The sequence below is a fragment of the Rhodamnia argentea genome, chromosome 7, assembly GCF_020921035.1.
Source record: "Rhodamnia argentea isolate NSW1041297 chromosome 7, ASM2092103v1, whole genome shotgun sequence".
Taxonomy (NCBI): domain Eukaryota; kingdom Viridiplantae; phylum Streptophyta; class Magnoliopsida; order Myrtales; family Myrtaceae; genus Rhodamnia; species Rhodamnia argentea.
Window position 1 is genome coordinate 28,833,493 of NC_063156.1, and position 15,392 is coordinate 28,848,884.

The 15,392-nt window shown below is 42.7% G+C and overlaps 1 protein-coding gene across 1 annotated transcript; it reads right to left on the reverse strand.

Annotated features, from left to right (window-relative positions):
• Positions 1-11,681: 11,681 nt before the first annotated feature.
• LOC115732471 (L-type lectin-domain containing receptor kinase IV.1-like) lies at positions 11,682-14,164 on the reverse strand. The gene has a single exon (XM_048282322.1). It carries the CDS (start codon positions 13,846-13,848, stop codon positions 11,842-11,844), a length of 2,007 nt encoding a protein of 668 aa, XP_048138279.1. The 5' UTR covers positions 13,849-14,164; the 3' UTR covers positions 11,682-11,841.
• Between the last annotated feature and the right edge of the window lie 1,228 nt (positions 14,165-15,392).

The window sequence follows — 15,392 nt, forward strand, 5'->3', positions numbered from 1 at the left end:
AACTTATGGTTCATGTGATTATCTTGCAAAAGATTTTTCATTTTTTGGAGCCGCCACTAATCATTTTTGGTAGGTTGATTAGAAACCTAAATAAAATAGCGGGAGAAAACTATCTTATTTCCGCGAACCGGAGATTTTGAATTCGGGGATTTGGTTACGTCAGATTTCTCTAACGCCCTTTCGGTACCATTTTCATGAAAAATATTTGATTTGGCTATTTTGATGGATTTTGCTTGAAATTCAAAGATGCAATTTTTTTGGTTTTTTCTTCTTTTTTATGGGGATGTAAAACATTGAACTTTGTACGATATACACCATGGGTGATTTAGAAAGAAAGAAAACGCAGCCGATCACGAGTATTTATAAAAATAAATTAACATGTAATAATGTTAAAATTTGAAACACGTGGCATGTCTAAAATAAACAAACAAATATTCAAACCAAACGATTACATTTTTGTAGATCGAGATGGAAAGGATTACCTTCTATTACACAAAATCTTACTCACATACACGTTATAGTTCCCTTCAAGATCTCGGAGTGGAAGAACGCGGCTGTCGTCGAAAATGGCAAGCAATGGCCTTGTTGGGTTGCGAGGGGCGAAATATGTGTCGGGACTCGTCGAAGATGATGCTCGACTAAAACACTTTTCTTCACTCTCGAATTTTCTCTTCTGATTTTTCTCAAGAACTCTCTTTTTCCTCTCTAAAAATTCCTCTCAAAAACTCTCTCAAAACTCTCTCAATTCTCTTCCACTCTTCCTAAAAAACTCTCTCAATTCTCTTCTACTCTCTCTCTCAATTCTCTTCCACTTCCCCCTTCTAAAACTCTTCTCAAGAGCTCTCTCTTTTATAGGCAAAGTTCTTCATCCTTCATTCTTCACCTTCATTTCTTCACCTTCCATCTTCATCTTCTCTTCTTCATCTTCATTTCTTCACCTTCCATTTTCATCTTCCCTTCTTCATCTTCATTTCTTCACCTTCCATTTTCATCTTCCCTTCATCATCTTCCCTTCATCATCTTCCCTTCTTCATCTTCTTTTCATTATCTTCCCTTCATCATCTTCCCTTCTTCATCTTCTTTTGGTATTTGCAATACAGTCCCCGAAGTTCCAAGTATTTGCAATACAGTCCCCGAAATTTTAAGTATTTGCAATACAGTCCTTGAAGTTTCAAATCTTCTCGGTGTATTTTTCCATCCCGTGCCTAGTCTAGACGCATGCTAAATTAAGTGTTCTGCTTGTCCGATTATATGCCAATGCAATGTACGCTAAAAATAAATATGTGAGATGATTTTTTATAATTTTTATGCAAAAAATAGATTAATCAAAATTTAGGCGTCAACAGCTGCCCCTCTTTGAGTGGAGGCTCGTAGAGGTTCCGCTCAAAGACAAAATTGAATCCTAAATTTTGACGGTGCAAATTATGGATGAACTTTTTGGCGGGAGTTTTAATCCCATTTTTTATGTAATGAAGTGATGCATGATATGCAAGACTGTAAATAACACGTGTCATAATTTCCCTTTTTCATGTTAGAGAAACCTGCACATGGATCGCATACAAGAATACCTGTTTTACCAAATTTCTCGTAAGCTAATGGTTCTCTTAATTTCCAAGCTTCTTTTTGCGGATGCAAGGATTTTAAGGTATTTGGCCTATCCGTTATCGGAGACTTCTCCCTAATGCAAGACAGCGCAAGATATGTGTGTCGTTTGAGATCACAAGAGCTACGTCGTTGTGAGTCGAAAGAAGTGGGATCAAGTTCACAAGAGCTACGTCGTTGTGAGTTGATTAAATGTCGAAATCGCCAGTGCATATGTCTTCACGATTCGATAAAGGGGAACCAAAATCATAAGAGCTACGTCGTTATGGTTTGGTTTGGATCAAAAATATGGGTGCTTATGTGTTCATGATTTGATAAAGGAGCCGAAAATCATAAGAGCTATGTCATTATGAGCCGACTAAAGGTCAAGATCACCGGTGCATACGTCTTCGTGATTCGATACTGAAATCATAAGAGCTACGTCGTTATGATTTGAAGAGATGTCAAGATCGCCGGTGCATATGTCTTCACGTCCCGAGATTGAAACCATAAGAGCTACGTCGTTATGATTTGATAAGATGTCAAGATCGCCGGTGCATATGTCTTCACGTCCCGAGATTGAAACCATAAGAGTTACGTCGTTATGATTTGATAAGATGTCAAGATCGCCAGTGCATATGTCTTCACGTCCCGAGATTGAAACCATAAGAGCTACGTCGTTATGATTTGATAAGATGTCAAGATCGCCGGTGCATATGTCTACACGACTTGACGGAAGAGGCATATTGCCCGAATTGAACAATATTTGATAGGAGCACCATTGAATGGAATCGATAAGTACAAAAGGGGCATATTGCCCGAATTGAATCATAACAACTATCATGAGAAGAGTTGTTAATTTGAAAAGGGGTTCAGAAAACTTACCCGGGTTCTCCAAACGATTAATCAAGGAACGAAGCAGATCATCGTATCGTACCTGGTAGGCATTTGCCAGCAAAACTTGCTCATTCAATAATCCTTGGATGAATTTCGAGACCTCGGGAGGGAACTCGAACATCGGTAATGTATTACCTATCATAGAATGTCAGAGGTAACACACACAAACATATTCAACAATGAGTATAATGCAATCACTCATACTATGGTTCATGCATAACCATTCTGTCAAGTTTGCATTACCAATTTTGTCCAGAGAGGTTCTCACATTACGAATACCTCGAATGTGAGCTGAATTGGGGGACTTTAGTCCGAAAGGGCTTTCTCTCACTCTCGAGAAAAGCTATTTATCTTGTCTGCAGGATTCAAGAGAAATCACTCAATCTTTCCATCATCGCATTCGATAAGGATCCAAGTAATCTCGCAATTGATACGACCGAGCCGATCTGGAGGTCTTGATTAGGACCGTAATGAGGGCTAGGTCAAAGGTTTTACAAAGGGGACTCTAGTTGAGTCAAGGCTGCTGAAATGAATTTCTTCATCATCTGCTCCGGATTTACAAGTCAAGAATCCTGCAAAAATGAGAGAGAAATAATCTTGCTCGAACTTCTTCGAGTGATGCTTAAAATCATTTAACTCTACGTTAACTCAAGTGCCCTAATCAGAAGAGACTTTGGAGGGTTATAACGTAGGCTAGGATTGGGGACCGAGGAACGAAAATGCTCGTTTTGGCTCGGAAATTAAATTAGAAGGGGCTTGACGTTGGTGATCGTCGCCGACTAGTCACCGATCATGGTCTTCCGGAAATGTCTTCGGAAAGAATTCCATCATTGAATGAGGGATGGTAATTTTCTACTGAAAATTGCACTTTGCAAATTGACTTCTTGGGGAGTCTTCTTCACAACAAGTGTCTGTCGAGGATTTGCAAGAGACACAATGCAAATATGTACATGGAATTTACAACTTAACATGCAAAAATGTACATTCAAAATTCAGAAGTACTTTACAAATGAATGTGCATTGGCCTTACTTTTTGGTAGGCACTTTGCTTTTCCTATACTTGAAATTTTCATATGAGATCAGCCTTTGCTTTTCTTACTCCCGACTCTCATTTTTCTTTTTTTCTTCTTTTTTTCGAGAAGAGATTTCTTTTCCTTTTTCTTTGAGAGCTCTTCGACATCTCTTTATTTTGCTTTTTTTTTTTTTTTTTTTTTTTTCGAGAGCGGGCCCTTCTCCTTTAAGCTGAGTTTGCCTCTCCTTTTTTTTTACAATCCCATGATTTTGAACCGGGAATTACAACAAACATAAACATTTACAAAGAAAAATTATGTAAACATAAAAAATCTAGCATACAAGAAATGAGTCCATTCGGGAATTCTCTGTTGACCCGACCATCTCCAATTCTAATCCTTGGGAAAATGCTATCTTCGTCTTTGGAATGAGCAAATGATCACCAACAAGGGTTTAAGAAATGAATTTGCAGGCTCAAGTGGGCTATGCAAAGAATGAAGTGTATAGGATAGAGAAGTGAATGCTCTTCATCATCCTAAGGCACTTGAATTAAAATTCGAGTATAAATGCAAAGAAACACCCGAAGATTAATGTTAGTCCGAGCAAGAAAATTTCTAACCATTTACCTCGTGTTGCTGCTGGAATTAACTCGTCTGGACTCCGGTGTGGGGTGGTTCTTGACAGGGGTAAAGAAATGAAACCACCGCTCAAAAGGGGTAATCAATGGATCACCCGTAGTGTTTGGGATAGAGAACTGAATGCCTCTGTCATTTCGGCTATCGTACCTTTCGCGAGAAAACTCTTTACCTCGGGGAATGCGGAATTTTGCCACCGTTCATCTCGCCTGAAAAAATTGGACGTGTTTGGGAAAGGATTGCCTTTCATCATCCCGCCCGCCCCATTCCATACATTCGATGTATCTTATGTAGTTCATGTTCCTTATTCGAGTTGGTAAATTAAACATGAGGAACAGTCATGCGCAAACTATGCAATGTATGAGTGTTTTTGAGCATATAAAATGTAGCAACTTTTTATCTTGGTGCAAGCACGTAAGAAAATTCTTAAGGGCGTGAATTGTGAGTTGCCCCTGCTCATGCAAATGAGTTGCAAAACTTCATTATCTAGTTTGAGACATGAGATTGTCAAAGGCTCCGGGAATTTCTCATTTCATTAATTTTTCGGGAGAAGGGATACTTCCCTATCTGGAAAGGCAGTGACCCCTGTAAAAATCAAAAGGGAAAGCATCAATGTACGTTCTCATATTCTAAACGAGTTGAAACGATACCGCTTTACCCTTGTACGAATTTCTTGTGAACTTTGAATTGAAAAGATCAATTCATCTGGATCAGACCGTATGTCCGGGATGTTATCTCTCCGGGTTACGTAACCATCTTGGCTGAACTTCAATCGGCATTGAACCGGGATGCCTCGGACCACTTGTCATTCCCCCAACCACCCAGGCCGTGGTGATGTTGGCGTCCACGGTTGGTTCGCTTTTTGCTATATTGTTCTCAAAACAGGTTGGCAATCCCCTGTCGAGAATAAAATAAGCATAATTTAGAGTTTGAAATGACTGAGAGCCAATTGGGACGATACGAAGTTACCCATCTTTGAGCCCGCTTGGCCTTTTACTCGTATTCTCCCAAGTAAGGCTATTCGGAATCTCTCTTTACGGGCGTTCAGGGGCGTCGTCCACAAATTGATTTGCTACGGGCCTAGCTTAACAAGGAACTCACGCATTTGATAAGGGAGGAGAAAATTCGTCCTTTAACTCTAGGCAAATTCTAGACAGCTAGAAAGTAAAAAATATCCCACACGGGGGAACTATACATGGAATTAAAGAAGTATTCATGCGAGATTGGTTCCACCTCTCTTGCTGGCCATTCCAATGATCGACTAATTTTGTCTTGGATCATGCACCAACGATCGTTGTTCAAGGATCCATAATCACTTGCTTCGGATCACAACTCCGGAGGTCCTTGACTCGAACCGGTTGATCAAGGTGGTGAGCTCATCATCAAAGTAATCTTCTGATTGATACTCGAATTGGGTAGTGTTACTTGCTAACACTAGCGACGGATTTCCCACTTTGTTTTCACCGTGAGCAGTCTGACTCCTTAAGCTTGAGCTTCCGCCGTTGCTCGGAAACTTGTAGGGATGATCAAGCTGTCTGCTGCTAGAACCACCAGCGGAAGGTTGGTATGGCCTGTATTCTTGATTGGGAAGTGACCGGGTACCTTTTGCTCGGTAGGTTTTCCCGGTATTGATCTTCCAGTCAACTTTGGTCCGGTCGCCTTGATTTTTGCACTACTGGCTTAGCCGAAGGATTGATTGGCAAACAATGTTCGACAATGGAACGGTCAAGACCGGGCATATCGCCTAGGACCAAGGCGAAAATGTCCCGGTAATCCTTCAAGAGCTTAATCAAGCGCTCGGTCATCTCTTTGGAAAGGTTTGCCCCGATCTTAACTTCTTTAGGGTTTTCCACATCGCCTAGGTTGACCGAGATAGTTTGTTCACCTGTCAAGGGCTTGATCTCCTCATGTCGTTCGAAATCCCGACGAATTTCCTCATAATCTGGATTGGACTCATCTAGGTCGTATACTTCTAAATCCACTAGGTTTCCCTCCTCATGTATCCCCCTGAAACATAAAGTAACAAAATCAGAAAAACAAACGGGGTTTAATTGCGGTGTGATTTTTTTTTTGAAGAACTTTATTTATTTTTGTTATTTTTTTTTTCAAAACCGTGGGACATGAATTCTTGAAGAAGCCCAACCCTCGGTTCTTACCATGATGACAAACTTGTTGGTCGTTGGTTATCGTCATCGGGTTGGTTTGGGATACTTCAACAAGATTCGAAAAATGGTGCAATTTTATTGATATGAAATTACATCTTCTAGGAGAGAAAATCCAAGAGTGCAAGACATAATAGAAATCCAAATGCAATCCAAAATCTAAAGGAAACAGAAAATGTCCCACATAGGGGATTGCATAAACATAATGATGTTACTCTGAATCTAAACCCTCCAGTGGATCATCACATATGGCATTAATGAATGATTTGGAAGGTTTAGGTGCCGGGTAAGGTTCCTCCTTATGCGCTCCGTCTTCGGATATAGCAGCAATGGTTACATCATCAAAACAACCGGCGATATCGAAGACTCCTTCATCCTTACTAGCACCAACCCTGTCGATTCCCAGCCCGAATACAAGCACTAATTTTACCGAATGATCCGGCAAAGGATTATTCTGGACATTTGGCTGTTTGTTGTCTTGGAACGAGAATGCTTTAGAATCGAGAAGATCTTGAATCCGATGCTTGATGCATGAAACAGCCGTCGGTGTCATGTCCGAGCTCCCCGCAATGGTAATCACATTTCTTTGATGGATCATATCTCGGCGAGCTCGTGTCACCGGGTCGTAGAGGCTCGGAAGTCGGTAAACCTCTCTTACGCGAGAACCGCAAGTACTGCGACGGGGTTCCTGGTAGAGGGGTAACCGCCGAGGAAACCGTTGATTCCCTCTTTGTCGTTGCATGCCGAAATTAGCATCTTGCTGATTAGGAATGCGTACGGCCCGGCATCCGGGTCGTGGGTTTTTGGCTGTAGGTCATGTTGACCTGTGGGGCCGGCTCCTTGTCTTTCCTTACCACAAACCTCTTAGTTGTCATGGCGACATCACCGTACCATCCTTTCTTCATGCCGTTCTCGATTTCTTCAGCCATTGCGATGAGATGGCTGAATGACGTGGCGACAGATCCCAAAATTCGAGTTCTCATAGCGGCGGCGGGGTGGAAACAAACAATTTCATGAGTTCCCTTTCGGGAGGGACTGGTTTCGTTTGAGATGCCACGTTCCTCCACCTGGTGGCATATTGCTTGATTGTTTCTTCCTTTTTCATCTCAAGCTGCTCAAGGTCCTCTCTGGTGGTGAGCACGTCCAAGTTAAAGCTGAAATGTTTGATGAAAGCATTAGCTGCCTTCTCCCAATCATCCATCCGGTAGATCTCGTAGTACGTATACCATCTCATGGCGGCTTCTTTTAAACTAGCCTGGAAGGTCGAACCATTAAGGGACCGTTGGTCGCATGCTTATTCATTCTTGCCTGGTACATCCGGACGTGCTGAACCTGGGTTGGAAGTTCCATCATACTTCTCAAAGTCGGGCATCTTGAACTTCTACGGCACCGTGACCTTTGAAAAGACAGACGGGTCAATACGGGGTATGTTGTGAGTCCCCTCAACCTCTCGGATCCTCTGTTCCATTTGGGCCAACAGTTTGACCGTATCACCATTCAACCCAGGGGCCACGGGGTTGGCTTGAGGGATTGGGACTACGGGCGGCGTGCTCGAGTTCACGCCTGTGATGATCACATCCTCTAGCGGCATTGTCGGATATGGAGTAGCTTCTAGGGCTTTACCGACGTTGTCCGTAGGAGGAATTAGAGCAGGAATGGTTAGCGGCGGGCTGGAGGTGGATGATTGAAGTTTGGCGGCAAAGGCGGCCATCATTTCCTCCATCTTTCGGGACATCATCCCTTCAAAGCGCTCGGTCAAGGAGCCAAGTTTCTCATCCGGGGCAGCACTAACGGTGGCGTTGATGTCGGTCATCCTTTTTGCTGCGATCGGGTGATATGTGGAGGATCCACGATAAATTACCTGTACGCAGTAACAAACCCAAAATGAGTACGGGGAGCAAGAATAGCGAGCCGGCCCATGGCATCCCTCTAGACTCAAACGAACAAAATGATTATGACCAAATGATTGAAACATGTAATTTTCAGTTTGTCCGCTTTTACGAAAAAATTCGTATTAATTCGTACGTTGATCAAAACATGTCCAAATTTTACGAGCTTGTAGTTGAGAAGATGATGAACAACTTTTATGTTGGCCAATCGGACTAGAAATGCACGGATCAAATCAGTTTAATGTGTTTTTCCAAAAAAATCACATTCAGAAAACTGTTATAACCGCATGTTGTTGAAAAAACGAAGGGCCATCTTAAATTATGAATTTAATTCTGAAATTTTGCAAGATATTAGTTGAAACATAGGTCTACAACTTTCGTGTTTGGCACTTACTCAAAGCTCGATCGTAGAATTTAGTAAAAATCGCACAACAGGAATAAGCCAAATCAAAATTGAGGACAAGCGATGAAATTGTAAAAGCTACGGAAGCAAAGTGCGAAATTGAAAATAAGACAATGAAACTTCTAAACAATCAACCTAAACCATGGACCGGCCCAAAATAAAAATGAGATAACAGGGTACAAGAGACAAGAAATTACCTCTCATATGAAGAAAATGCCAATCACAAAGACATGCGCATGAATTGTGAATTTAAATCTTATTCTATCTATCCAAAAGGCTTTTGCAAAGTGAAATGATGAACGAAATGACATGTCGCAGCCTCGCGCGCAATCATCATGACTAGTCGCAACCTCGCGTACAATAGTCATGACTAGTCAGGTCCAATCACTTCGGCTTGGTTCGGTCGACAAGGGCAATTCTCATGCATCGTAGCCTCACGTGTATGAGAACGACCCTTGAGCCATTTTTTGGAAAAATTTTCGGGATCCAGATGGGATAACCTTTAGCGAAACCTTACCGCCAAGGTTAAAGCACCATCTAAATACCATCTTAAAACTATTAGTGTGACCCGGGTCCGGTCACGGGTTGTGTGCAGTGTAGTGCAAATACGATAAATCATGCACAACAATTAAAGGCAAACACCGCTTCCATGATTCAAAAGTTAAATCACAATTCCAATTCACCAAGCCTGCAAAACAAAGGGTTAGCCGATCACTCCTCCCCTTATAACTCCCAATCTGCAAAAACATTTAACACCTAAGAATGAGAATTCAACCAAAGTTTACCAAATCAAGTGATTTCTTTTTCATGAAATTATCTGGCCTAAGTCCTCTTTGGGTCCCCAGTGAGTCGCCAAGCTGTCGCGACCTAAAAAAAAATAAACACGTTAATTTTCGGGCTAATGGATTATCAGGTTAATTAATTAACTAACCTAACTCGGACTCTCCCAAGTCCATACCAAATCGCAACTTATGGTTCATGTGATTATCTTGCAAAAGATTTTTCATTTTTTGGAGCCGCCACTAATCATTTTTGGTAGGTTGATTAGAAACCTAAATAAAATAGCGGGAGAAAACTATCTTATTTCCTGGAACGGAGATTTTGAATTCGGGGATTTGGTTACGTCGATTTCTCTAACGCCCTTTCGGTACCATTTTCATGAAAAATATTTGATTTGGCTATTTTGATGGATTTTGCTTGAAATTCAAAGATGCAATTTTTTTGGTTTTTTCTTCTTTTTTATGGGGATGTAAAACATTGAACTTTGTACGATATACACCATGGGTGATTTAGAAAGAAAGAAAACGCAGCCGATCACGAGTATTTATAAAAATAAATTAACATGTAATAATGTTAAAATTTGAAACACGTGGCATGTCTAAAATAAACAAACAAATATTCAAACCAAACGATTACATTTTTGTAGATCGAGATGGAAAGGATTACCTTCTATTACACAAAATCTTACTCACATACACGTTATAGTTCCCTTCAAGATCTCGGTTGGAAGAACGCGGCTGTCGTCGAAAATGGCAAGCAATGGCCTTGTTGGGTTGCGAGGGGCGAAATATGTGTCGGGACTCGTCGAAGATGATGCTCGACTAAAACACTTTTCTTCACTCTCGAATTTTCTCTTCTGATTTTTCTCAAGAACTCTCTTTTTCCTCTCTAAAAATTCCTCTCAAAAACTCTCTCAAAACTCTCTCAATTCTCTTCCACTCTTCCTAAAAAACTCTCTCAATTCTCTTCTACTCTCTCTCTCAATTCTCTTCCACTTCCCCCTTCTAAAACTCTTCTCAAGAGCTCTCTCTTTTATAGGCAAAGTTCTTCATCCTTCATTCTTCACCTTCATTTCTTCACCTTCCATCTTCATCTTCTCTTCTTCATCTTCATTTCTTCACCTTCCATTTTCATCTTCCCTTCTTCATCTTCATTTCTTCACCTTCCATTTTCATCTTCCCTTCATCATCTTCCCTTCATCATCTTCCCTTCTTCATCTTCTTTTCATTATCTTCCCTTCATCATCTTCCCTTCTTCATCTTCTTTTGGTATTTGCAATACGGTCCCCGAAGTTCCAAGTATTTGCAATACGGTCCCCGAAATTTTAAGTATTTGCAATACAGTCCTTGAAGTTTCAAATCTTCTCGGTGTATTTTTCCATCCCGTGCCTAGTCTAGACGCATGCTAAATTAAGTGTTACGCTTGTCCGATTATATGCCAATGCAATGTACGCTAAAAATAAATATGTGAGATGATTTTTTATAATTTTTATGCAAAAAATAGATTAATCAAAATTTAGGCGTCAACAATTATTTCTGACCCCACGATATTTCAATTAATAAATACTTTATGCAAAATAAGCGGTGATCGTATAAGTACTATCAAACTGTCGGGGAAGTATTTTCATTACATAAATGATCGGACATCATGTCATCACTAAACTAAGTAAAGCTTTCCGACCCAAAAAAAAAGAAAAAAAAAACTTAGTAAAGCTTTCTGGCACACACACAAAAAATGAAAAAAAAAAAAACTAACTAAGTCAAGCTTACAACGTTTGATAAAAAAAAAAAAAAAAGCTTACAACGTTGCTCGTTAGAGAAAGACAAAAGATAACGGTGCCGTTACGTAAGCGTTTCCATCTCTTTCTTCTTCTCTCAGTACGGTCGTTTTCGTCTTCCACATCTTCCACCTCTCTTCTTGATCTGCAACTTGATACCTCCCATAGCCACCGCCCTACTCTCTCTCTCTCTCTCTCTCTCTCTCTCCGACACGTTCGCCCATCGTGGTGCTTGGTGGACGGCGGGGGCCGACGCGGCTGCGAGAGAGTGCGAAGACGAGTGGACTGTGATGGGACTCCATCTTGTAACAGAGGGGGGAGACACCAGATACTTGCAGTGCGGCCAAAATAAATGAAGAAACTGAGACGGAGTAAAAGGAAAAACAGAGGACGAGGAGAGACAGACAAAATATAAAATGTATTTCCAATTGATGTGTGGAATTGTGATTAGCTCTGCAGAGGAATAACAAAGAACACCAACCAGTGAACGGCACCAGAGGAGCAGCAGACAACGGCGGCTGCCGCGCCGGCAGCTAAATCGAACCGTATCACAAATGACAGCGTGTATTTTAGCGATACTTACGTGGACTAAGTACCCGAATGACTCGTAGACCCTACGTATTCTAGATCTGCACATGATCTCATCTTACAGCTAATCGATTTCTACAAGAGGATAGAATTTAAATTAGGAACTAAACCATGAGGCTCATCGTCCACCTGAGAGATGCGATTCTGCGACAGAAGAAGACGAGTGCGCGAATGCCTTGTACATGGAGGACGGATAAGACATGGCCACATCATCAAAACCTTCGCGATGAGCGTACGTTAGCCCGCCGGAGGAAAGGCCGACGGACGACAATTCCGGCATCGGGAGATCACCCTCCAAGTACTGCAACACTAGACGCATGCTCGGCCTCATCAACGGGTCGGAGTGGGAACACGTCAACCCGAGTTTCAGCACCAACTCCATCTCTTCTTCCACAAACTCCACCCCCAAGTTCGGATCTCTTGCCTCGAGAATGGCACCTCGGTCCCAGCAAGCAAATACCCAGTCCACTAGTATCACGTCCTCCGCCTCCCGAAGCTCTATAGGCCTTCTCCCGCAGGCGACCTCGAGCAAAAACGCGCCAAAGGCATACACGTCCGTGTTCCTAGTGGCCTTGCCGGTTCGCGTGTGCTCAGGGGCGAGATAACCGAGCGTTCCTACCACGTGAGTCGTTTGCGGGTCAGATCCGTGGTCGTACAGTCTCGCCAGCCCGAAATCTCCGAGTCTTCCATTTAAGTCGGCATCCAGCAAGATGTTACTTGCCTTTATATCCCTGTGGATCACCACTTGCTCCCACCCTTCGTGCAGATAGAGCAGCCCAGACGCCACTCCTTTGATCACCCTGAATCTTTGCCCCCAATTGAGGGTGACCTTTGGTTGGCTATAGAGGTACTTGTCGAGGCTCCCATTGGGCATGTAGTCGTACACCAAGAGCAACTCCCCTTTCCGGCGGCAGTAACCGAGAAGCGAGACTATGTTGCGGTGACGAAGCCGACCGATGCTGACGATCTCCGCTACGAATTCCCTCATGCCTTGTCTCGATTCATGGGAGACCCTCTTCACCGCGATCTCTATCTTCGATGTGGGTAAGATCCCTCTGTAGACTCGACCGAACCCACCCGTCCCTAATAGCTCTTGCTCCCGGAATCCTTTTGTTGCGATATAGAGATCCTTGTATTTGAACCGGTGTGGGCCGTAATCCCTCTCCCAATCTTCGAGGACCTCTGCGAATTTCCTTTTCCTTCTTATTACATAAACTACGCTCGAGATCAGCATCGATATAACGAAAAGGACCATCAGTGGTAGCCCTATAGTCAGCACTTCCGACGTCTTCTTCTTACCAATCCGAGGAAGCTTAGGAAGTTGGGACAGGGCAAGTGCCTGTGCCTCTCCATTTACCCTGAAGCTCCAGCCCAGAACATAGTGAGAAGTTAGGACTGAACCGGTCGATGACGAGAAGCCGACATACATGCTCTGGTTGATGATGGATGAGAGATCCTGCCTCAGAGAGAGAAGGGGAGTCTTCGGTTTTTGCACATCGACCGGAGCCAATGTGACATCGATCCGCGTTTCAGTTGCATCGTAGTCCACCCAAACTTGCATTGCTTTGCTGCTGATTAGAGTCAAATTCTTGAACGCCCCACCATCTGCATAATACCCTGCCGGAGTTGAGTTTGCTGATTTCAACCCGTTCAAGTCGATTCCGACATGATTGTCGTTGATGTCCTGAAACTCGCTGCTGAGGATCGTGTCAAGTTCCACCCCAAACACATGATTGGTGTCGTTGCCGTTGTTGGTTTCGTTGAACATGCCGAGGTATTGGCTGGGCAGGGACCCGGGGAGGCCTCTCTGGGGCGCGACCACAAAGACGATCCCATGGCCGCTCAGAGTCGCGTACTGCGGTTGAATCGCAAAGACGAATGCGGTGGAGAAGGAGAAAACAGAGCCGTTCGGCGAGTTCTTGAACTGGACCGGCTCGGGATGGAAGGCATGGCCCTTCTGCTGTCTGGTGTCGTTGGTCAGCTTCAGGAGGCCATTGGAGGTGACCCCGGCGATCCCATCGAGGCTCAGTTTGGCCGATCGGAAACCGCTGTGCACAAAACTGGCATCTTGCGCGTAAGCCAAAACTGGTAGCAGAGAGAGCACAGCAAGAATGTTGAAGAACATGGCTCCAACTCTCAAAGTCTGCTTAGCAATTTAGACAAAGAAGGATTGCTATTACAAGGGCTATAAAAGGGCAGAAGAATCTTTATCATACAACGTCAAACGAATGGTGCGCAAATTTCAAAGATTTCTGCTCCACGTGAGTCCAATGAGCTGATGAATGTCTTGGACTTTCAATGGAGGAATCCAATAGTGTCCTGTTTATAAGGCAAACAGTATTTCAAGGTGAGAAAGGAAAAATTTTCCAATTTCATCGCGCGATGGCTCTGAATAAACAAATCTGCCGGATGCTGCCGGGTAGTTCGCAATCTGACTGCTTTGGACATCGCAAGAAGTCGCAGCCTCCGGATCAGATGACAGATTTTTTGTGAAAATTAAATCTCGGGGAGAGAGAAGATGGGAGGAAGGTGGGTGCGATAGAATCGAGAAGCCTGTCAATTTCCTTTGCCCTAACAAAACAAACATTTGATCGTGCCACTTGTAAGAAATGGGGTCCATGGGATGATGGGAATATTTGAGGGAGGACAACCACACATGGTGGGAGGATGATGGACTCCGAAAGTCCACAGTTCCCGTCGCCATTTCTGGACTGGTCTACGCGTGGTCCATTAAGGTTCGGGGAAGAAGAAGAAGAAGTTTCTGTTCAAACGTTTTTGGTGCTTTAGTGGTCCATAATTAATGGCTGCCTCATTCCTGGTCTTCTCGATTCGCTTCCCAAAAAAAATTTCTTATATATTATATTTAGATTAGTTTAAATGAGGTGATTACAAAAAAAAAATTGGGGTTTAGATAAATTATAGGATAAAAAAGAAAGAAAGAAAGGAAGGAAGGAAGGAAGGATGACGAGTAACGCACAAATCCGTTCAAATACCTACGAATCCCTTCATTTGGTTTTAGAATGTGCGTGAAATTAACCGGATCTATCCCTCCTGATCATTTCCTCCTGTCTTTTCTCCTCCAGCCGAGCACGATTATGTTTTTGGGAACCCTTTTTCTTCCCTCCCAATCTCTTCTAACAAGCATGGTGGCGTCAGTGTAGATCCGACGGTTCATTTTCGACACTCCAGTGCATGCCACAAGCTACGCGGCATATCTCAAAGATAGGAACACGACAGTTTCGACATCGGATAATTGATGGAAAATTCGTTTCTCCGTCCCCGTAATCTACATCCCTGTTCAAAAATATGGTGCAAGAGAAATGGAGAAAGTGCGGCAAGATTTTTAAAGAAGAGAGTTAGAACTCTCGTCAATCACCGTTGATGTGGGTTGTTTTAGTAATAGTAATGGATACGCGATGCATACAAAAAAAAAAAAACAAACTACATAGATTTTGCAGTAATTTGTAATCCTATATAGACATAGATACAAATCTTGTAGCTTAATCAGGCCAGTATTAGATCATACTTTCTTAGAGATGCTAGCATGTATCAATTCTCCAGAATTTGAACACGAAGTTTGCTTAGCATTATTCTTTAGTTGACTTTGCAGTGAATGGATTACTACGGTTTGCTAAGTTTAGTCACCATGAAATAGTGAGGTGGTGCTGA